General features: G+C 47.2%; 2 protein-coding genes across 7 annotated transcripts in view; one reads left to right on the forward strand and one right to left on the reverse strand.

The window, feature by feature from the left end:
* Positions 1-3,042: 3,042 nt before the first annotated feature.
* On the reverse strand, positions 3,043-14,388 carry TRAPPC2 (trafficking protein particle complex subunit 2). The gene is made up of 5 exons (XM_004000278.6): positions 14,234-14,388; positions 8,486-8,595; positions 5,900-6,044; positions 5,384-5,469; positions 3,043-4,144 (listed from the first exon to the last, which is right to left on the reverse strand). Exons 2-5 carry the CDS (start codon positions 8,576-8,578, stop codon positions 4,046-4,048), a joined length of 423 nt encoding a protein of 140 aa, XP_004000327.1. The 5' UTR covers positions 8,579-8,595; positions 14,234-14,388; the 3' UTR covers positions 3,043-4,045.
* OFD1 (OFD1 centriole and centriolar satellite protein) overlaps positions 11,493-22,661 on the forward strand; it is a 44,632-nt gene continuing 33,463 nt past the window's right edge. For 2 of the 6 annotated variants that reach the window (XM_045051341.1, XM_045051340.1), the window contains exons 1-5: positions 14,479-14,828; positions 15,017-15,115; positions 19,333-19,533; positions 21,496-21,564; positions 21,652-21,682. In XM_045051341.1, coding sequence (XP_044907276.1) covers positions 14,706-14,828; positions 15,017-15,115; positions 19,333-19,533; positions 21,496-21,564; positions 21,652-21,682 — 523 coding nt within the window. In that variant the 5' untranslated portion in view covers positions 14,479-14,705. Of the gene's footprint in view, positions 11,845-14,478; positions 14,829-15,016; positions 15,116-19,332; positions 19,534-21,495; positions 21,565-21,651; positions 21,683-22,661 lie in introns of those variants that run through there. The other 4 variants (XM_019823562.3, XM_045051339.1, XM_045051338.1 and 1 more) reach the window with 4 other exon arrangements.

Here is a 22,661-nt window from a genome sequence, read left to right on the forward strand (position 1 = left end):
TGAACCCCACGTTGGGCTCTGTGCTGACAGCTCACAGCCTGAAGCCTGCTTCGGATTCTGTGTCTCCCTCTCTGTCCCTCCCTTGCTCCCATTCTGTCTCAAAAATAAACATTAAAAAAAAAAAACAAAAAACCTCTTAAAAAACATTCTCCCCTCCCAAAACTAACCCTCCATTAAAAAACTAAGGAATCCACCATTAATAAATTAGTGCCTATGATACATTCTTCCTTTTTTTTCTCTGGGGGATTTGCTTTTTTTTTTTTTCAGTTAAAAGTGTACCCATTGTCTTGTGATTTGCTGTTTTCTCTCAGTATATGTGGATATATTTCCATTATACTACAACCCACCTCATTTATCAGCTGTACAGAAACCATTCTCTATTGATACCTAGTATCTATCAATATCACTTGTTCAACATTGGGTATTAGGAGTAAGTTTTTTGTTCCTTTTTTAAAAGATTTTATTTTTAAGTAGTCTCTACTCCCAACGTGGGGCTTGAACTTATAACCCCAAGATCAAGAGTCGCATGCTCTACCGACTGAGCCCGCCAGGCACCCCTTGTTCATTTTTTGAATAGATGAGTCACATGTTTCAGAATCATAAGGCATAAGGGTTTCAAAATCACAAGGCATAAGGGACAGAGATCTCTAACCTTGCCACCCAGTTCCTGTCCTTGGAGGCGGCACGTGTCAGTTTCTTGGGTATCAAGCTATTTAGTATGTGAGGAAAGCATATTATTTGTTTGCTGGGGCTGCCATAACGAAATGCATTCTGGGTGACCTAAACAGTGGGAATTTTTCTCACAGTTCTGGGGGCTAAAGTCCACGATCAAGGTGTTGGTAGGTTTAGTTTCTCCTAGTGTCTCCGTGGCTTGCAGATAACCTTACCCTGTGTGCAGTACTCTTTCCCCCCACACCCCCCATGTGTCTCTGTGCAAGTTTCCTCCTCTTACAAGGACACCAGTCAGATTGGATTTAGGGCCCACCCTAACGGGCTCGTTTTAACTTGATCGCCTCTTACAGGGCCCCGTCTCCAAATACGGTCTCCTTCTGAGGGACTGAGGCTGCAACATACGAATTTTGAGGGGGACACAGTTCAGCCCATAATACATATATATGCGTGTAGGTATTTACATGGTGTATGGTTTTGATACTTGTAGAGGTTTTTAAAAAACTACAGCTTTTCTATAACCTTTTTTCAGCAGAATATTCGGGGATTAGTTGGTCAAGGGGTCTAGAGCTGGGAAGCAAAAAATGGGCCAGGGAACAGATCTTCACGCGTGTGAAGACCGGCGGGTGGGAAGGGAGAGTAATTCAGTTTAACACCGTGACTTAAAGGGATCCGGGGCTGCCTGACCGAGCACAGTACTGACATGTGACAACCAAGGAGGAACTAAACCTGACCCGATGTCTTCAGTCTTCAAACAGAAATAGAAGGAGCTGATGGTAAAGCTCTTTAACAAGGAGCAAAAGGCAGCTGCAGATCTGATTCGTTTGAAGGAAGGAAAAGGTCCTTTGATTGAATGGTGTTGCTTAAACAAAGACGAGAAATACTGAAACGAGAGTTGGGGAACAAAGCAGCGGGTGACGAGACGGCCGGGCGGCCGGACTGGTGGAAGCAGCTGCGGAGCCCCCAAGCGGGCGGCAGACAGGGACTGTGCGCGCGGCCGGTCCGGGGAGGGGGCCCGGTGGGGGCGGGGGGAGGGGGGCGCTGCAGTGCCGCTGCTCGCCACGCGGGGGCGGGCACCCGCGCTTCTGTGTCTTCTGGTGGGACGTCTTTGAGGCCGGTCATCGCTAGAGGGCAAAACGGAACCTGGAGAATGGGCAAATGGACGTTTGAAGCCGGTGTAGCAAACGCAGTGTGCAGTGTGGAGGCTGGACACGTACGATTGCATCGATGGGGTAACGTTTTTGTCACCGCCTTGTGAAAAGTTCCCTAGTTGAAGTTAAAATATAATAGTTCATTTTTTAAAATTAATGTGAGCGAGGGAGCGGGGGAGGGGCAGAGAATCCCAAGGAGGCTCTGCACGGTCAGCACGGGGCCCCGATGTGGGGCTCGAACTCGTGAACCCGTGAGATCATGACCCGAGCCGAAATGGAGTCGGACGCTTAACCTACCGAGCGCCCCCCAGGCGCCCCTAGATGCGTCCTCCTCTTGAGAAAACCTTGAGTTTGACATTTCTGTGAAAACGCGTGTACGCTTTCCCTTCAGGATCGTGACCCCGCGACGCCACGTCTCTCACAATACCAGTGGCTTGTGGGCAGTGAGCGCGGGGAGGAAAGCGGCCCTTGTACCGTCGGGGGACGCGGAGAAGTCCCCGCCGCGGCCGGCAAGCGGGAAGGGCCGCCGAGCCCAAGTGGAAGCGCACGTCTGCGGGCCCGGGGAAGGACGGCCGGACGGCAGACTTGCGGGCTCCCTTCGGGGCGCCCTGGGAGCGCTCACACACGCGACAGGTCTAGTGCTGACCTCCTCTGCTCGGTAGGGCGCCACTCACGTCACCCGTTGCTGTTGTGTTCCCGAGCCTTCAGCGTGACCTCCCCTCCCACCACACCTAAGCGCTGCCGGCTCCCCTGTCAGATGGCCTGCCCCTGCCCCGGTCCCGGCGCTGCTTCTCTCCGCGCGTTCGAGGCCCACGTCCCCTCCCCTTCAAAGGCAGTCAGGCGCACAGGCTGACACACTGGACTACGGTAACCCGCTCCCACGGGGCTCCTGCTCCTTGTCCCCAGCCCCGCCTCACAGCCTGGAGGGAAGGACCCTGTGTGCGGGGTGCCCCGCGACCCCCTGCGGCCGAGGCGCCGCTCCCCTCCCCGCGCGCTCCGGGCTAATTAAGGGCGCACCAGGTCCCCACGGGCTCCGTCCGGCAGCCGGTCAGCGGGGTCCCCCCCCCCCCCCCCCCGCTCCCACAGCTCCCCTCCGGCACCTAGTCCGAGGCGCTCCGAACTCTGCAAAATGGGTTAAGATACGGTTTGCAGACCTTCACTGGGGGAAAGAGGGCCACAACAGCAGCAGTGGCGGGTGAGCGGCGCTTACGAGACTCCACGCTCTCGGACAAACACCTTTATTGAAGAAACCAGAGAGACAGACGGGGCAAGCAATTACGGCACCAGCTTCACACAAGGGTATGAGACCAAACAGAAGTACTTGCCCAAGTTACTCGGGATGGAACACAATTCTGCCAGTGCTCGCCATCTGCACGGAACAGATGTGGTCACAGTGCTTGTATTTAAGTGGACATTTACCAGTTTACTGTAAGATCCCACTTATCACAGCAGAGCTCTCCCCTCCCCATTGGCGTACAGCCCAAAAAGCAAAGAATGCCAACGTTAACGCAACATAAACGTTTCTTTGTTAACAATTTGACAGATACAATTTTTTACTAATCGAACTATCCACCGGTTCACCTAATCTTTACTTTACTGTCTGAGGGAAAGGCAGTATGAGAACATAACCTGTTACTTTGGTCCCGGCCTCCCATTTTACAGACCGGGACCCAGGATTCTAGATTTATAGCACAATCACTATCCCCGGTCTTTGACCGAGGCAGGCGTGTGGCACCTGGCACCGTGAAAACCGCTCCGCTTCCTGGGCGGCGCTACGTATGCCGCCTGTGTGGTTCGTAACAACGTCTCTACACGTATCGAGGCCCGTGTGCGTGCCGTCAGCTTCATTCCCTACTGCAGAAACTTAGCTTTAAATCTGTCTACCAAATCCTGACCGTGACATTTGGTTCTGGATCGCGACATGAAGACCGAGCTATCTGAATGAGTCAAGTCAAAAGTTTATTCTTAATTTTTAGAATAAAGACATTTTCAAGGTTATAAAGAGTTTATAAATAACACTGTTTACAAGCAAATATCGATCTATTGACAATCGTTAAGAAACTGAATGCACTGTCTTGAAATATATAAGGATTTTCGTTAGGTTTAGATAAATTTAGACCACAGGTAAAACTTTTCCAGGCTATTTACTCAAGTTACTTACAATGTACACATTCCTGAGAATACCCCATTGTAGTGACGTTGTTTATTTCCAAATTGTTCTGCATTCAACTTAAAAGGTGTTTCTTCCCAAGAAACTGAACTTTTCTGTCAAATGCGCTCGATCGAATAGGAGAATTGGGTTCATAAAATGGATTCATTGCGAACTAGGAAAGACGAAGGCATTAGTGAGCTTGTCAAAGTAAAAAGGCTGACAAATCACAGATCTCTAGAAGGAAATTATTTTAACGTTTTAAATAAAATCATCAAAGACATCCAAAACAAAAGTCTGAAGATCATGTTTTCAAGTTGCACGAAAATGTTCCATTGTTAACAATAACGCCCCCTTGGGGAAATTTTTGCCTTGGGGTTTTAGTTTTGAGAAGCGCTTATGGCAAACTAATGGTGGTAGGATAAGTGTTGCCCATAGAAGCTAAACAAACTTTCAGGATTCACCCTGCGTCTGAAATACTAATCTTCTCACATTCGTTATAAATATATGGATTAATCAGTAAGGCCCTTTGGCTACATGAAACTAAAAATCTACCATATGCTCATAGTTAAAGAAAAGAAGTTATACCACATTGCTATTAGGTTACTCTTATGTAATTTCTTTAACAATCTGGTTTTCAATACTGTCCTTTAACACATGGCTAAGTGATCAGTTTCTCAAACAGTGTAATGACTATATCATAATATATGGGAGAAAATTGTTAAATGGAATCACTAATAAGGAAAACGAGTTAACCAGTTTTTACAGCTTAAATCACTTGACAGTTGTCCATCTTTGTAAGAGGGCTAAAGATTCTTATCTGCTACTTCTCACTAGGAATATTAACTGTGCTGATATGCAAAAAAAATCCTGTCGAAGTACAGAACACTTAAATTACTAAGAACATACTTCTGGCAGTGCAGTTTAACCACCGACGTCCTAGTAATATTTTATTTTTTCTAATTAAGCTTCAAGATAGGCGAGTGGCATCATTCTCCTTGAGTGACTGTTTGGTAAACTTCCCACCAGTTTATGATCTATAGTCACTGCGTTGTAACTTACTTGTAAAGCAGATGAAGAACATTTTAGATTAAAATTATGAAGCAATTTCCCTTATGCATGTAGCCTGCTTCCTTCTCTTTTTAGGATTCCCTGATAAAATCAAAACTATGTGCCAAAAGGGGGAAACTGAAACCAATTTAAAAATAACCAGCACGAGTTCTGTCCTAAGTACACGTTAGCCTGGCGGGGAAGACATGCCCGACGGGGGAGTTACCAAGGGCTACTTCTGACGGGGCAGAGCTAGTCTGAGCTGGAAACCACCGTATATAAGGGAGTTGCTGCCACGGGCCAGTTTCCGGTCACAGTTGTGATCCCTTTCTACAATCGGATTTGAAAACAGAACACACCATACCTTTATGTATAAATCGTAGACATCGGTAAAGAAGTTCTTTATTCCATCTTCTTGCCTTATGTCATGAAGCATAATGAATCTCATATGTAAAATAATTAAGGCATAATCTTAGAAGTGAAAAATGAAAAGTACTCAGGTGATAGGATACCCTTCCAATTAGTCACATGCACTGTATTATTCTGTGACGGAAAAGCAAAATATGTAAACTGGGTCTGAAGTTAGGTTTTATCTTACAGAAAACATAATTTTTAAAGTTAGAAAATAACTATAAAATAAAGTAAAATCAACCGTATCGTTCAGATTAACCTTAGTTTTATAGGAGACTTGGTTTTAAAATTATCTGTTAAACAAAATGTGGGGTTTTTTCCTGTTAAAAAAAGTAAAAGTAGCCCCCTAAATGGCAATTTCTACCCGACACTCTGAAGTCCCCAGACTCGTAGTCTGGCATCGAGGTCCCATGTTGTTCTAGTTTGTTACCCCAACCTTTGGAGACCTTCGTTACAAAGGTAAGGATATGACCTGCAGTGACAAACGCTGAAACAAACCACTCATTGAACTTGTCCACGGTTTTCAAGTACATGTTGTTCGACAGCCACATGTTCTCGTCCACGAGGTCGAGAGCAGCATGAGCTATGAACTGGTTCAGGTGACGATGATCATCCTAGAAGACAGTGTGAGTAGCAGCAGATTAATATTTGCAGACAGCACCGAGAACGCCACCATCTCATTCTGTAAATTCTACGCAGTTTTCGGGGGTGGGGGAGCATTTTCTGCTTTTACTTCATTTACTACTGTCATGGGACTTACAAAAGATCTTAAGTGTTTTCATCTCACAGTCTGCTTTTTAATTTGGTAGCTAAAAGTCAACAAGTAGGAACAGCCAACCCACTAATAAATGGAACGTGCTCAACAAATTATACAGATTATTTTTCTAATTCTGCAAGAAGGAAGTTACCAAATTCAGTAACCACTGAAGCATGTGAAGAAAGAGGAGGTTAAAAAAAAAAGAAAAAAGACATTCACATCTTTTTAGAGGAAGACGCGAAAAAATACATAAGTGGTTACGGATAAAGGAGGGCAGTTTAGGTAGGCTGGAGCCGAGGAGGTGGAGAACTAGAGGTGACCTTGGCTTGGGTCTCAGGGTGAGCGGGGAGCGGGGGACACAGGGTGAGCGGGGGACACGAGACAGCTGAGGTGGCGCTCTCGAAGGCCTGGCACAGGCCTCTTTCAGGCAGACGGAGCTCACGTGACAGGGGACCCGGGAGCGGCAGGAGGCCACGCTCCGCCTCGGCACCTGTCTCAGCGGCAGGACACGGTCCCGTCAGAGCGGAGCGTCCTTCACGTGGGCTTCACTGGGAGAGGCGGGACTGTCCCACCACAGTGCGGAGCGGGAATTCTCAACCTGGAATGGTCTTACTCCCGTGGAATTCTCTATTTCCAGATAGATTTTTCAAAGCACACTTCTTATGGGCTGAACTGAATTCTTATGCCGAAGTCCTACCCCGCCCCGTCCCCAGTACCTCAGAACGTGGCCTTATTTGGAAAGAGGGTCACTGCAGACGTGGTCGGCATGCTAGGGCACGACAGCCCCTAACCCGGGATCCCTGGTGCCTTTCTAAAACAGGCGGTTTAGAGACAGACGCGCGCGTGGGGAGCAGGCCGCGCAAAGACCGGAGTTCTGCCGCCACAAGCCCAGGGGCTACGGGAGCTAGGAGAGGGGCCTGGAACAGGCCTTCCCTGGCACGTTCGGAGGGGGCTGGCCCTGCCCCCGCCTCGTGCTCGGACCCGTGAGGCCACGAGCTTCGGTTACTCTAGGCCGCCCGGTCCGCGGTGCTCGGTCGGGTGGGCCCTGGGAGAGGCACCTTAATATGACCTGCTTGCTGAGGACGCGGTTCCTGGACCGGGCTGGGGGAGGGCCGCCAGTTGCCTCGGGATCCCCCGCGCAGCCAGGCAGGTTTACCTCGCGCACATCACCGTGGCGGAGCGAATTTACTCCTTAGAGAAAGAGATTATTTGGTGTCCGGCTTACCGCCGTGTTTCCCTCACTTTACGTGGATGACCAGTCACGAGGTCAGAAGAAAAACGCAGAACTGCCTTAGGAAGGTGAGTGGTAACAGAAGGGCTAAGGTCAAGTCACGCCACAAAGTGTTTTTACGTGCCCCAGAAACCACGTAAGCAGCCCTGTGCCACACGGCAACCGTTGTACGGAGACACCCCGACACAGAGTCGTAATGAGCCGCGCGCTCACGTGGATGTGGGAAAATACTGGGGTGACAAAGCACCTGACAGAGAACACAAATTCCTACGCATTTGAGTGGCAAGATTTAAGTAGCTGAAAAGCATCATACGCTGGACATTGTGCGTTACGATTCATTTCAAAACTCAATTCTTGTCTTGAAGGACGTGAAAGCTTATTCTGGAAGCTGGGAGAGACACAGCATAACCTGCCGGCAGTTCATCAGCAACACAGACGAGTACAGAGAGATGGGAGGCCCCCAGGGATTCTGCAGACCCTACGTTTACTCTGAACGGCAACAAGGAAGTTGGGTGGCGTCGCCGGGGAGGACGGCATGTGGGCACCCAGTCAGTGGGTGGTGCAGAAGGTCCCCGCAAACCGCGCCAGTCTCAGGGGCAGCGGGGGGACACGGAGGCAAGGGTCCTTCAACCCTCCCAGGTGTAAATGGACCTGCCGCGTAGGTCCTGATGGAAATGTCACTTGGGCGGAACGCGCTTCCGTGGCATTTCCGGTCAGTAGCAACTGTTCCTCCAGCCCCACAGCAGCTGGAAGTGTGTTTCTACACGCTCACGGAGCAGCTTTTCAGAACGGGGGGCACGGGGAAGCACGTGTCAGAGAAGAGACCCAGGGCCTCCTGCTCGTCTGTGCCAAGCGTGTGCTGAATGTAAGGGTGAGTCGACGACTCAGAGGACGGTCCCTCACTGGCTTCTATCACCCTGTGGGACTGGGGAGCAAGCCTCATGTAACCGTGGTGGATTCCAGCTACCTCCCCGGTCCAGACCTCCCCCGGCTGTAAAATCACACCACACCCTTATAATTGCAACAGCATTAATCACGCTTACGAAATTGTTTGTTTCCTTACGCACTTTGGATTCTGCTTTTCCAGCTGGCAAAAACTCCATTTCAAAAACTGGATTATCATGGTGGCCAACAATTACAAAGTAGAAGCTTCCAGACATTGTCTTCAATATAGCTCCTAATTAAATGAAAATAACACACACTTTTAGTACTCCATACTGAAAACCAGAAAGGTTTAACAAGAAGTCTAGAATTCAATTTTTTCCTTAAACTTGACATTGTAGCAGGGACCACAAAGCTTGTCGTGCTTTCCACTCTACTGCCATAGACATTTGGCTTTTGGACTATACAGATTACATGCCTGGGATATGTCCTGTAGAATCCAGTACTTGAGTTTTCATAGGGAACCTGGAAGACCTCTGATACAAAATCATAACAACAACATCCTCATGACCTGAGAGTTTAGAATATTCAGAGTAAGCTGGGCCAAACTCGGACTGGACTAACAATGGGAAAAATGAATAAAGGGTGATTTTGTCCTCTTCCTACCTGAAGTATGTATACTACAAATCTAAGTCTCTGCAAATACAGGAGCCTAGGATATGCCTCCTCCTCCAGCAATATTCATAAGAAAGGAAGACATGGGGCCCCCGGCTGGCTCAGTCCCCGGAGCGTGCAACTCCCGATGCTGTGTAATCCTCAAGGTCCCTCTAAGGGATCCATCATCGTTCTGTTTCTTCCACCAGGAGGAAACGGACATTGGGAGGTTAAGGTCCGTGCCTGTGGTCACATCATCAGTAAGTGGCAGAGCGAGACCTGAACCTAGCTTTGTCTGATTCCAGAGACCCTGTGCTAAAAATACATACCGAAATCCTTCCGCCCATCTGTCTGTCCGTGCAGATTTTGATGATGCTAAAAGCCACAGAAGCACGGATCCTCCCCTGCGACTGCTTCCCCCCTGACTTTGTCTTCATTTTATTTCTTCAGCAAACCTGTTAATCCTAGTTCTAAGACTTGTTAATGCCTCAGATGTCTTTCTTTTTGGATTATGATTTCTTCCATCTTTTCTAGAATATAAAACTGTGTCTTCCTTTGTTTTTTTTTTCTTTTTTTTTTAATTTTATTTTTAAGTAATCTCTATACCCAACCTGGGGCTTGAACTCACCACCCCAACATCAGGGGTGTGAAGCACCAGGCACAACAACATCTGGCTCACGGGAGGTGCTCAGCAAATGTGATCTAGAACAGCATGGAGGAGCGTACGCACATGGAGGTGTGTGGACCCTTACGGCCTCCACACGGGGCAGCAGTCTGGTTACCTGAGAGTATACAGTCTCACGGAGTGTACGGTGACACATGTCAGAGACCAGGGCTCATCGAGCCACACTGGGACTTCTGCTCATTCACAGAGAACATCAGAACACCTGAAACGTATTTCCTAACCAGCACAACCTTTGTTAAGGAAATCGAGGGACAGCTGGCACTTTTACCTCTGGACTTGGAAGGCCCACGACTGGAAGACAAGGCAGATGGGACGTTCTTTGGGCACGATGAGGCCAAGAGGACTTGAAACGTTATTTGGGGCAGGTGTTGGCCCACCACAGCCCGCAGGCCAAATCTGGCCTTGTCCACCCTTTCATTACGGTCTAAGGCTGCCTTTGCCCGACAACAGAATGGCAGAGTGGGGCAGCTCCGACAGAGACCATCCGACCCTTTACAGAAAAGTCTGAGGGGGAAGATGAGAAAAAGGCCCAAACAGTAAAACTGAGTAACAAACACAAGCAGGAATGCTATAAAAGCTACGCAGAACCAGGAGAATCAGCAGTGATTCTCAAAAGAAAGAAATTCTCAAGGGGAAGGGGGATGGGAGCTGGAAATGTCAACAAAGTCAACAATGATCTCATTAATTGCAGTAGGTTTCACGGCTAGAGTGTGCCAAGGGAAGGGCTTAATTCATTCGGTACGAACACTTAAGCAGCAGCAGCACACTATACACGTAGAAGGAAGCTAAGCCTCATTCCTATACCTGCAGAGTGTCAGTACACGGTGAGGATAAACAGAAAGGGGACCGAAGGAACCATAACCACATAAAGGTTATGTCGCAAACCGTCCCGCTGGGCAGAACTTGAACTGCCAAGAATTTCACAGCAGCTGAAGGAGTACTGTTAACTACCGGATTCTATGGGAAAAACTGGAAGGTTACTCCTTTAATATTTGAGGCTTATTATGCCCAGGTGGTAGGCAAAAGGGAGACGCACTTTAGAATTCTGTGCTGATACACTCAAGTTTCGGGGGGCGGGGGGCGGCGGGGTGGATGTTTTATGTCTGCACCGTCCGATGTGGTAGCCGCTGGTGGCTACTGTGTCTGCAAGACTGAATCTGGAACTTCACTTAATTTTCATTAATTTAAAAGGCCACATGTGGTTAGTGGCTTCTGTATTGGACGGCGCAGCTCTAGAACAGTGATTTGAAACGTTTTTAAAGCTTTGCAACCTCTTCAACCTTCCCTCCATCCGCAAAGCAAGAATTACTTAGAGCTACAGTATGTAATACAAATAAAGCAACTGCCGTGTGTGTGTGTGTGTGTGTGTGTGTGTGTGTGTGTGTGTCTCTGCTCGATTTTCCCATCACCCAAAACAGGGGCCCTTCAAGCATCTCCAAAGACGACTAGGTCTCGGGGTGTGGAGGAAATGGCTACACGGAACTTGGCAACGGATTAAACTGGGGAACTGAGGAAGCGGCAAGAACCAAGGATGTTCCCAAATGCCTGACTGAGATGATCAAGCAGAATATCAAGATGAGTCTATTCGCCAAGAAAGGAAATAGGAAAGGGAAAAAAGAGGGATGAAACGAACACGTCGCTTCTAAACATGTGGTGGCAGGCAGAACAGCACGCCCCTCGGTGTCCACATCCTAATTTCGAAAACCTGCGAGTGCTAATGTACGGGCAGAGGGGAATGAAAGCTGCAGGTGGAACTGAGGGCGCTCGTCAGCTGACTTCAAGATCGGGAAAGGAGCCTGGACGAGCCAGGTGGGCCCAATACAATTACAATGCTCTTTAAAAGTGGGAGAGAGGCGCCCACGCGAAAAGTCAGAAGGAGGGTCACGAAGACGCCACGCTGGCGGGGCTGAAGATAGAAGAAAGAGCCAGGAGCCAAGGAACGCGCGCGGCCTCGAGAAGTTGGAAAGCACAAAGAGAGCCACGCTTCCTGCTCCGGAGGGGAGCACAGCCCTGCGGATACCCGGATTCCAGCCCGGGGAGGCCCGTGCTGGACTTCTAGGCTGCTACGGGACTGGAAGAATAAATTCACGTTGGTGAAACCGCTCAACTGGGGAGGATTTGTTCAGGAGCAGAAAACAGACGTCAAGGCTGAAAAGCCTGCAGAAGTGAAAAAAAGGAAATACTTGAAGTGCTAGCGGAAGGTAGGTGCGTTCTATAGGGAGACTGAGGACGGAGGGAGTTGGCTTACCACGGGAGAAGGTTTCAAAGCACTGTGGGAAAGGCCCAAGGGAGGGGAATGAGGGGCCGGGGTGCGGCAAGGGGAAGCTACTTAGGCAGCTGGGGGACGATGACCTAGAGAACGGAGGCTGTCTGTCTCCCAGCACCCATCCCTCACGCCTGCAGGGGAGCCCGGCACGTAGGAAGGGCTCCACGCCTGCAGGGGGGAACTGCGCGGGTAGGGACAACAGCTGCGAGCGGTCGGGCAAAGCTGAAAACACGAGAACGAGAGGCAGGCTGGGATTAACTAGCCTGGACACAGCAAAGAATCTTCTGAATGTTCTAGTGCTGAGGCCCTCCTGGTCCTAGAGGCCTAACGGAAGTCTGTGATGAAATAACTGCACCTTTGTATGAAGCTGAGGTTGAGGCGCTCGTGAAGAAACCCTCCATGACCAGAGACAGGACTCTCCCCGGGGTGCGAACAGCAGCCGTCACTGATGGCTATGCTGACCTGAGCTGCTTCGGAGACGGACAACTAAAATTAATGTAGTGATAACAAAAAACTCCGCACTACCTTGAACGGAGAGAGGGTGTCTACGTGATAGAAGAACTAGGGCGATGATGGGGCGCCTGGCTGGCTCGGCTGGAGGAGCGAGCGACTCTTCATCTCAAGGTTGTGAGTTCAAGTCCCAAGCTAGGCGTACAGGTTATCTAAACCTTAGTGCCCCCCCCCCCCGCCGCCTTTCTTTTTAACCTTTTTTTTAACGTTCACTTTTTTTGAGAGACCGCATGAGTGGGGGGGAGGGGCAGAGAGCGGGAGACAAAATCCGAAGCAGGCTCTGGGCTGTTAGCACAGAGCCTGATGTGGGGCTCAAACCCACGGACCATGAGATCATGACCTGAGCCGAAGTCGGACACACAACCGACTGAGCCACCCGGGGGCCCCAGCCCTTTTTTAATATAAAAATGAGACCACAAATCTGTGAGGCTGGCATCAGAAGGGCAAAAGCACAAAACGAATGGAAATGTGTCCGGTTAGAATAAAACAAAAGTCACCTTACACTACAATCAGGAAAAGGGAAGAAAGGTCACCTGGTACAGAAGTAACAAGATGCAGGTCTGCTGAATCAGCATGATTTTCAACCATTCTTCGTGTGTGTGTGTGTGTGTGTGTGTATGTGTGTGTTTCTCTAGAATGTGCCTGCACGCAGGGGAGGGGCACAGAGAAAACGTGAGGCAAGCTCCACACCCTGTGCAAAGCCCGACCTCCGTCATGGGGCTAGAGCTCACGGCCTTGGGATGATGAGCTGCACCTAAATCAAGAGTCATTAGCTTAACTGACTGAGCCACTTGGGCGCCCCCCAAAGCATGACTTTTTTTTTTTTTTTTTTAAAGAGGCTGCCCGGTGGCTCAGTCGGTTAAGCCTCTGACTCTTGACTTTGGCTCAGATCACAATCCCATGGTTTCATGGGATCGGGCTCTGCTGACCGTGTGGAGCCTGCTTGGAATTTTTGTCTCCCTCTCTCAGCTCCTCCCCACTAGTGCAGTCTTCCTCTAAAAACTTAACTCTGAACTGGGTTGGAAGGAATGCTCTGGAAAGAGCTAGTGCAGGAACAGAGGATGTCTAAGCTGGGGGGGAGGGGAAGACCTTTCTGGGGGTGGGGAGTGAGAGCAGGATCTTACCATCAAATAGAATATATGCCATCTCAAAGCAAAGATTTGACTAGGGATGGCAATTTGGCCTTGCTGGTGCGGTTCTCATTAACCGGTAGTGACTGCCAGGACCTGGTGCTGATTTAACATGGAGACAAAGTTCTAGCACGAAAGCTAGCTGTGATCAATGATCCACATCTTCTGGGGGTTTGGGAAAGGGCAATACGCTACGAGAGTGCCACGTACTTAACTCTGGGCTAAACAGATCTTTCAAATCGCGCCGGAGGCCGAGTCTTGGGCTGCTCCTTTGAGGCCAAGTGGAAACTCCTTTGGGTCAATGTTACTGAGCACTTTCCAACAATTAAAATAGAACTACCAGGCTGCCTTTGAGAGGACTAAACCCTTCCTCTCACAGGACAGGGCCCACGATGAATTTTCCAGCTCCAAACGACAACAGTACCCTCGTAAACAAAACCAAATCCGATTAGCTGAATGACCTACAAAAAGGCAAGATGAAGCCAAGCTGCTGAGCTGGCCGACGCCTGCAGGCCGAAACGCGATGTGCCCTGGCCGGGCGGCCTGTGATAAGCTCAGCCGCCCCGGGGCTGACCAGATCCGGCCCGGCTGCCCGCGGGCGGAGTGGAGGGACTAGGCCAAGACCCGCGTCACGCGGGCCCCGAAACGTCCTTGGGAGCTCCCGCCCCCTACTTCCTCCATTCCCTACCTGCTGGGAGAAGCTGACGACGGAAACCGCCACTCCGCTCCCACCGCAGACCCGCGCTCGGCAGCTTCTATGGGAACTCCCTGGGCGATGCTCGCGAGACTGCGCGGTTGAGGTCTCACGAGAAGTGGGAGGGACTTCTGGTCAGAGGACCGCGCGGCAACGCGCGTGCGCCGTGGTCCTCCAGGCAACGGCCGTTGGGCTTGGCAGCGTCGGGGAGGGGCGGGATCAGCGCTGGGCCGGGCGAACCCTAGTCGTACTTTGTTTTCTCTTGTTGCCTCACTACCGGTCCCCGCCCTCCAGCTGCGTGGGAAAGCCGCGCGTGAACCGCGGCCCCGCCCACCCGTGAGAACCTCGGGGGAAAGGAAGTGCGTGTTTGCCAGAGTTCCTGGTTCAGAGCGGCAGGCCGGTTAAACCGTTGAACGGTTTTGTCGTTCCCGACTGCCGTCCTTTTTCTCCCGCACCCAGGCAGAGCATGGGCTCAGAAGGCAGGGATTCGCCTCGTCCTGAGCCTGCAGCTGGGGCTGGCTGTCAACTTGGGCCGAGGCAGCCCGGGCTGGAGGGGGCTTCGCGGGGAAGCCGGCGCCTGATGTCTCAGGTACCTACACTGGCCTCCTCCTCGGGGACCAGGGGAAACGTGGCCTCTTGTTTGCTTTCTTTATAGCTTTTTCCCTCCTCCTTCTCCCCGCTTGGCCTCTTAGGGTTTCCCCGGAGGCCACTGGTCTGTCGTCAGAAATTCATGGTTCCTCCTCCTGCCGGGTAACCCGTAACCATTCTTTCTTTCAGTTCGCCATGCCCTCCACATCTGACGTGTTGAGTCAAGATGAACTACGAAAAAAGCTATACCAGACATTTAAGGATCGGGGTATCCTGGACACGCTCAAGGTATCTGTTTTGGGCCTGTCACATAACTTTGACGAGTGTAATCTGTAACAGGTAGTTGCCATTGAAACCTATCCAGGTTTTGGGTTTTAAAAATAGGACATAGGTTGTATTGGTGAGTTACCTTTGTACGTTCCTGCAAAACTTTGTTCTGGAACAGAAGTCTTGAAGATGGTGTAGAGTTTGAGCCGTCTTAAAAGGGCTTATTCAAATAATAGATTTACCGGACTGACATTAAGGTAGTGGCAGGTAACTATAAAAGGAACACATTTTGGTAAAGTTGGACTTGGTTTATAAATCTAGCTTGCGAGTCCTGAATGACTAAGTGGTTTTGTAATAGTACTCCCTTTTGAACGAGGGATATTGGCATTCTACAGGAAACATTGAGTGTACTGCTTACCATAGAATAATTTAGGGAATGAGAAATTTCTTCCCTTAAGGTGGATTGAAATGTGTTAGTATTTGGGCGGCAAATATTAGTACACATTGTATGAACAGCAAGGAGTAGGATTGGCTGACGTGTTTTCATTGTATACATTTCAAAAGTATATTTTACATTCAAAAAGTCAAACTAGGGAAAAGTGAGCTTCTTAAATCTTTCTTCCTCATTGTTTTGGTAACCTCAACCTTTAGATTCACCTGAGAGAGAAAAAACATGGAGGAACATCATCTGTCATACACTAATGGTGGTTTTGTTTTTTAAAGATTTTATTTTTAAGTAATCTCTATACCCAGTGCAGGGCTCGAACCCACAAACCAGAGACTCGGAGTCCCACCCTCTGAGCCTGCCAGGCACCCCTCCCTTTTAATGTTATGTGGTGAACATTTTTCTGTGTCCTCGAAAGTTCCTTCAAATCCTCATTTTCAATGATAACAGGCCTGTCTGTGTGGGTAATTTATGTAGCAGGCCCCTGTTGAAGATGTACCTTCTACCCAGGTGTACACATTCCTTCAATTGTCTTTTTTTGGTCTAGGATAGGTTAAGTGGCATTACTGGCTCAAAAGGATGAGCAGGTTTTTTTTTTTTTTATTTAAAAAAAAAATTTTTTTTTCAACGTTTATTTATTTTTGGGACAGAGAGAGACAGAGCATGAACGGGGGAGGGCAGAGAGAGAGGGAGACACAGAATCGGAAACAGGCTCCAGGCTCCGAGCCATCAGCCCAGAGCCCGACGCGGGGCTCGAACTCCCGGACCGCAAGATCGTGACCTGGCTGAAGTCGGACGCTTAACCGACTGCGCCACCCAGGCGCCCCCAGGATGAGCAGTTTTAAGGCTCCTGGTATGAGTCTTTTTCTAGAAAGGTAGTAATAGTATATATTTCACCAGCAACTTGGTAGTGCTTATTTCTTGAATGCTACAATGACTTTTTTTTAAACATTGGAAAACCCTTATTTTAAAAATCTTCTTTAATGCTTATTTTTGAGCGGGCAAGGGGCAGACAGAGACAAAATCTAAAATCGGTTCCAGGCTCTGAGCCTTCAGCACAGAGTCTGACTTGGGGCTCAAACCTGGGAATGGTGCGATCATGACTTGAATCAAAGTTGGATGCCCAACCACCGCAGCCACCCAGGTGCCCCAGAAAACCCTTATTTTAATATTCCTTTGATTATTGAGGTTGCACATATTTTCTGGATATTCATGTTTTTTTGTGGATTGGCAACTTCTGTTCCTTGCCCATCCCCCCTGAGGTGTTTTCTTTTAATAGGAACTTAACCTGTGTTCCAGTTTTGCAGCAGTACATTATCTTGGTGTTCAATTTTAACTTGGTTCTAAAAATCCTCATGTTATATTTTTAATATGGCCAAATCTGTTATTTTTTTGCTGATTATTCTCAGTTCTTCTCCACTAAAATGGATATTCACCTCTTAAGTTTTTAAAGAGCCCCTTTTTTTTTAACCGTTAAATCTTTAACCCACTTGGAATTGTCATATATGATGCATTAATACGCTTTCTAATGTGGCATGGTCCTTGGATTCCTGGCCAAGCCATATTTTCTCTTAACTCTACTTCTGGATTTGATTTGAGGGTGTTTTATTTCAGATCTGGAGTCACAACTGATACTAATCTGTCCTGAACCTTCTTAAGCTGTCCCGGTTTGGGTTTGGTATCAGGATTATGCTAGCCTTGCTCACTTTACAAATGGAGTGTATCTGCTGGAGACCTACTGTTTGCTTTTTTGCAGCTGGCTGTCAGGTTCTATTATTCCAGTCTAACCAATGGCAAGACAGATTTTTACCTCCTAAGTCTAAGGTCATTTTTATTTTCTGCATTCAATGACTGTGGCCTGAGTGAGTTTTAATTCTCAAAACCCACTGAATTTTTTAGTGGCCTAATTCACATTCCCTTTGGGTATTTGAAAAGAATTTATTTGCGGTGAAGTACAAAGTTGGATCTCTTAAATGGGCTTTATCAACTCTTGTTCCTTACTTTGAGTCTACTGTTAACTTGTGAGGCAGATATACTGAGGATCCACAAGTCCCTACTCTTCGTCACCCACAATAATTGTACTTACTTCTATTGTAGAAACATTAATTCTGAATGGATTTCCCTCTTCTCATTGGCTGCTGGAGAGCTCCCGGCCAGTTTTGCAATTCCTTCCAGCAAGGGCTGGTTGGCGTGCTTTTGTGTTTGTTGAGTTGGGGATTCATCTGTAATGCCCTCTTCTCCCCCCCCCCCCCCCCGACCTTAATTTTACTTTCTGCTTCTATCCCTCCTCTAGATTTTATCCTATTTTAGTACTTGTGTGCAAGACCCCCTAAATCATTATATTAATGAAGCTGGGTCTAAATAGGTTACTTTAGTATGTTACAAATCTCATTAAATCACCTCTAAATTTAACTGGTGGAGGATGCTATAATTTCTCGTTCTATTTCTGTTACTGAGTTACACTAGATGAAGCAGGGCATGTGTACTCTGAGTAAAAATGTCTTGTTTTACTGCGGGACTTGAGGTGTGTACTAAGTCCTGTTCTGTACTGGTAATGACCTACCGTTCTACCCTTGAGCTGAAGGATAAAAGAGGTACAAGAACTCAATTGGTTTCTTGGATTCTATTAATATGAATTGATAGGGAATATTTACTGCTGAATCCCACAAGTCTAGGTGGCATACTTTGTTGTTTTTTTTTTTTTTTACTATCTTTTTGTAATGTTTATTTTTGAGAGCCACAGAGCGTGAGTGGGGGAGGGGCAGAGAGAGGGAGACACAGAACCCGAAGCAGGCTTCAGGCTCTGAGCTGTCAGCACAGAGCCCGACACAGGGCTCGAACTCAGGAAGGGGCTCGAACTCAGGAACCGTGAGATCATGACCTGAGCTGAAGTCGGATGCTTAACCGACTGAGCTACCAGGCGCCCCCCCCCTCCCCCCAGGCAGCGTACTTTTTTTTTTTTTTTTTGGTAATTTTAATTTATTTTTTAAAATTTACATCCAAATTAGTTAGCATATAGTGCAACAATGATTGTAGGAGTAGATTGCTTAGTGCCCCTTACCCATTTAGCCCATCCCCCCCCCCCCCCCCCCCCCCCCCCCCCGGCAGCATACTCTTAAGCTCAGTCCAATTGTAGGTTTCCAGATGATATGCAAAACAGGAGAACAAATACCAGTAGTCTGAGTAACTTAGGGAATTTTGTTAAAGCCCAAATGAATAACGTTAGTGTTAAAACCTTGAGAAACTGACCTACTTTTGAACCCTAATTTTCTCACTTACAAAGTGAGAATTCCTGTACTTGAGTGTTTTGAGATGTAAATACTCGATGCAAAAGTACATCTTAGTTTTGGGGTTGACTCATTTCACTTGCATATGTGATTTCCCTTATGGGAACTCAACTTTATTGTAACTAACCAATATGCCCGATATTTTCGTACGTTCCAACAGTCCACAGAGGTGAGAAATGGGCAGAATTGTCTCCTCTACTTGATAGCCTGGTTTAAAAAATGCTGAGATGGGCTCCTGGGGAAGTGAAGTTAGAATCTGCCTGCGTTTGGCTGACCACCAGTTGAGCTCAGAAGCTGTGAAACAAGTTTCTTTTTCAGAACCCCGTGGGCTACTTGTGTCACAGGGTAAGACCATGTACAGGGGAAGGCTCCTGACTTTGGGTCCTGGACCTAGAACCATACTGGAAATGAGGACTGTAATGCATGGGTCAATCCTGTCTAACTCCAGTTGAGCGATTCTGCTCAAAACGTTTTCCCTCCTGTTTGGTTTTGGTTGTTTGAGCTAGACACAACTCCGGAAGCAGCTGATTCACGAATTGATGCGCCCTGTCGTGAATGGAGAGGTGCAGCCCCAGTCTGTTCCAGTGGAAGGGAGTGCCCTCCTGATAGGCACCTCTAACTCTCTGGTGGCAGATCACTTGAAGAGATGTGGCTATGAGTATTCGCTTTCTGTTTTCTTTCCGGAAACTGGTGTGGCCAAAGAAAAGGTAAAGTGTCGAGTCTTCTGTTTTTGAATTTTCTGTTAATAGCTTCTTTCTAGGTAATAGTAAGTGCTGCGTAATAGCCGAGTGTTCCTTGGCTAGCTACGTCCGTTTCTCCCTCCTCTTTGAGTTCCGGTCCTACATTCTGTAAAGGAACAAAGGAGTACTAAACTTGATGGTATATCGTTACCAATTCAATGGAAGCTCCGTTAGTCTTGGGTAAAATCATGATGTGCAGTCACTAAGTTTTGGAGCTAGAATTGGTCTCCCGATCTGTGTAGTCTAAGATGCAGAGTTGCCGTTTATGTTGGCGGTTGGAAGCTTGTCACCGTCGTGGCGACACCACGGGTGTCCTCTGCATTGTGGAGGAGGAACCAGCCTCTGGAGAGGTGAAGTAGTTTGTTCAAGGTCACGTGATTTGTAAATAATGATGCTGGGCAGTAAATCTAGAGCTCTAAAACCTGCTCTTTTTACTAAGTCTCTTCAGATACTTAGATTCCTTGGGATTACACTAGAGAAGTGAAGGGTACAATCATTTATAAAAATCTGTGGCATGCTCAAATACTAAAACACCTGTTTTTACCACTTTCCTGATGACTTTCTGTTCAATGGGAATGGTAGAGAAATCTAGCCCTGCTTGATTTTAAGGGTTGATACAGCAAACTGCCTATTTTTTTTAATAGACTTAATTTTTTCAGAGCAGTTGAGGTTCAGAGCAAAATTGAGCAGAAAGGAAGGTACCCCATGTGCTCCTTGCTCCCACTCGTGCACAGCCTCCCTACTAGCAACATAATTAGATACATTTCCACAGTGGGACCTACATGGTCACATCTTCACTGAAGTCCATAGTTTAACGGTTGGTGTTGTCTCTGTGTTTTAACTCTTGGTCTTGTCGATAATTGTCCAAAAGCTTCCTATTAAGAGGTTTTAACAAAATAAGAACAGTGTTAGTATTGGAGAATCTTAATATGCTTTATCAACGACCAAATTTTATTAACATTAGGAGTTCTTTTTGGGTCCCTCAATCTTTAAGCCTTTTTGTTTTTTGTTACTTTTTAAAGTTTATATCTGAGAGAGCATGAGAGCGTGTGCGTGCACACACAAGCTGGGGAGGGACAGAGGAAGATCGAGAATCCCTAGCACGCTCCGGGCTGTCAGCGCAAAGCCTGACACGGGGCTCGAACCCAGGCACTGTGACCTCATGACCTGAGCCGAAGTCAGGTGCTTAACAGACCGAGCCACTCAGGAGCCCCTGTTGTTTGTTTAAAGGAAGCTCTGTGCCTAACTTGGGGCTTGAACTCAAGACCCCGAGAACAAGAGTCACGTGTTCTACCAACCGAGCCAGCCAGGTGCCCTGAAGTTTCTAATTACATGACCCAGTTGGGCATGTTGCATGAGTAATAGGCAGTTACATAGCTGTTCCAGCAATAGTTAACCTGCTCATACACTTAAAGGTGTTGACTGTAAAATGCTGTGCAGAATATTTTCCTGAAAGGAAAACCCTGTCAGTGTTCCGAGGGAAGTCCTAGTACATGATGCGTGTTGTAGTAGAAATACAGATTAAGAATAGCCACCCAAAATGTTTAAACCTATTTTAGATAGGCTTTTGTCAGTCATGTTAGTTGTAAAGATGGTAAAACTTGGTATTTTGAACCAGTAGAATTTTAAAAACTTGATTACCACTGAAAGACCCTGGGATTCACACATGTATTCGTTGGTTCATCAGATATTTGAGTGTAACCTGTAAGGCATTAACCATTTGTTAGACCCATTATCTTTGTGAAGTATTTGGAGGTTAATTCTGTGATGGGGAAAAATATTTTATCCTCGTGACTTGAATATGTTATCAATAGTGTAAGAAAGCGCTTCAGTTTTACATTGTTAGTGTGATTCTTAAACTTTAGGAACATCCTAATTTATCGCTTAAACATCAGTGTAAAATGTCTACTCAATTTTTTTTTCCTTAAGGTATTTACTATGCAAGACCTATTAGAACTCCTCAAAATCAACCCTGAATCCGGTCTCTACAAATCACTGGTAGGATTGTTTAATTGTTATAATCTGCCTTGGTCTGTTAATTGTAACTGAACAGTTGAATAAAGGTAAAATATTTTCTTTCAACAGATGTCAGGATTTGATAACAAAAACAAAAAAGGTAGGAGCCTTCATATATGTAGAAAATAGCAACATTTTTGTCATGTACTTTATCCTGTAAAACTCTGAAAGTAATCTTGAGGGGTAAGAGAAAGGAATTGAATTGGAATTTGATTTTCCATGCTGTGACAGTACCTTGTTATTTGTTTTCTTTTGTTTGTTTGTTTTTTACAGATTTTTTTTTTTTAAGTAATCTCTTCCCCTAACATGGGGCTTGAACTTAAAACCCTGACAGTGGGAGTGGCACGCTCCCACCATCTGAGCCAGCCAGGTGCTCCAATACCCTAGCTTTAAAAAAAAAAAAAATAAAATGATTGATCTAATTTGACCAATGTACATCACTTCTCCAAATTTCAGTCCTCTTAATTGCTTAGATACTTGCACACAAAAAACCCACTGTAGACAGTAGTTGATACAGCCCCACAAATGATCTGAAAGGTACTTTCTGTAAACATACCCACTGTTGGGAACATTGCCCCACACCCAGACAGTGTTAAGGCTCTAGGTATCTTTGTATCCTAGATCTCCTCCTCGATAAAGTACATGTCTATAAAGTACAACTTAAAAATTATTAATTGCTTAAAGAATGAAATAACTGGTTAGTAGTAAGTGTTACATAAATATTTCTTATTAAGTGTTGATATGGGCCTGGTAAACTGCTTTAATTTTGGCCTTGATAAGAACCATCCTAGAGGCCATTCTATAACTGCCACGGGTACAGACTGTGGGCTGGACTTGCCTACGGACTTCGTAGCATGAACTTCACTGGTCTTTTGAATAACCCGTAACGTTATGTAACGGCCCTTTCGTGTTGGTGTGCCCCTGGGTTTTGTCTGTCGCCGGCATTGCTATCATCCCCAGTCGGGTGTTCTTTTCAAACTTCGCATTCGGCAAACACTTGAGTATTTACCTTCTGCCAACTATTAGTCTGTGACTGAATTGCCTAGTCTCTTGGGAGTGATGTCAGCAGAGGATGGGTG

Source organism: Felis catus, chromosome X, assembly GCF_018350175.1.
Source record: "Felis catus isolate Fca126 chromosome X, F.catus_Fca126_mat1.0, whole genome shotgun sequence".
In the NCBI taxonomy this organism is placed as follows: domain Eukaryota; kingdom Metazoa; phylum Chordata; class Mammalia; order Carnivora; family Felidae; genus Felis; species Felis catus.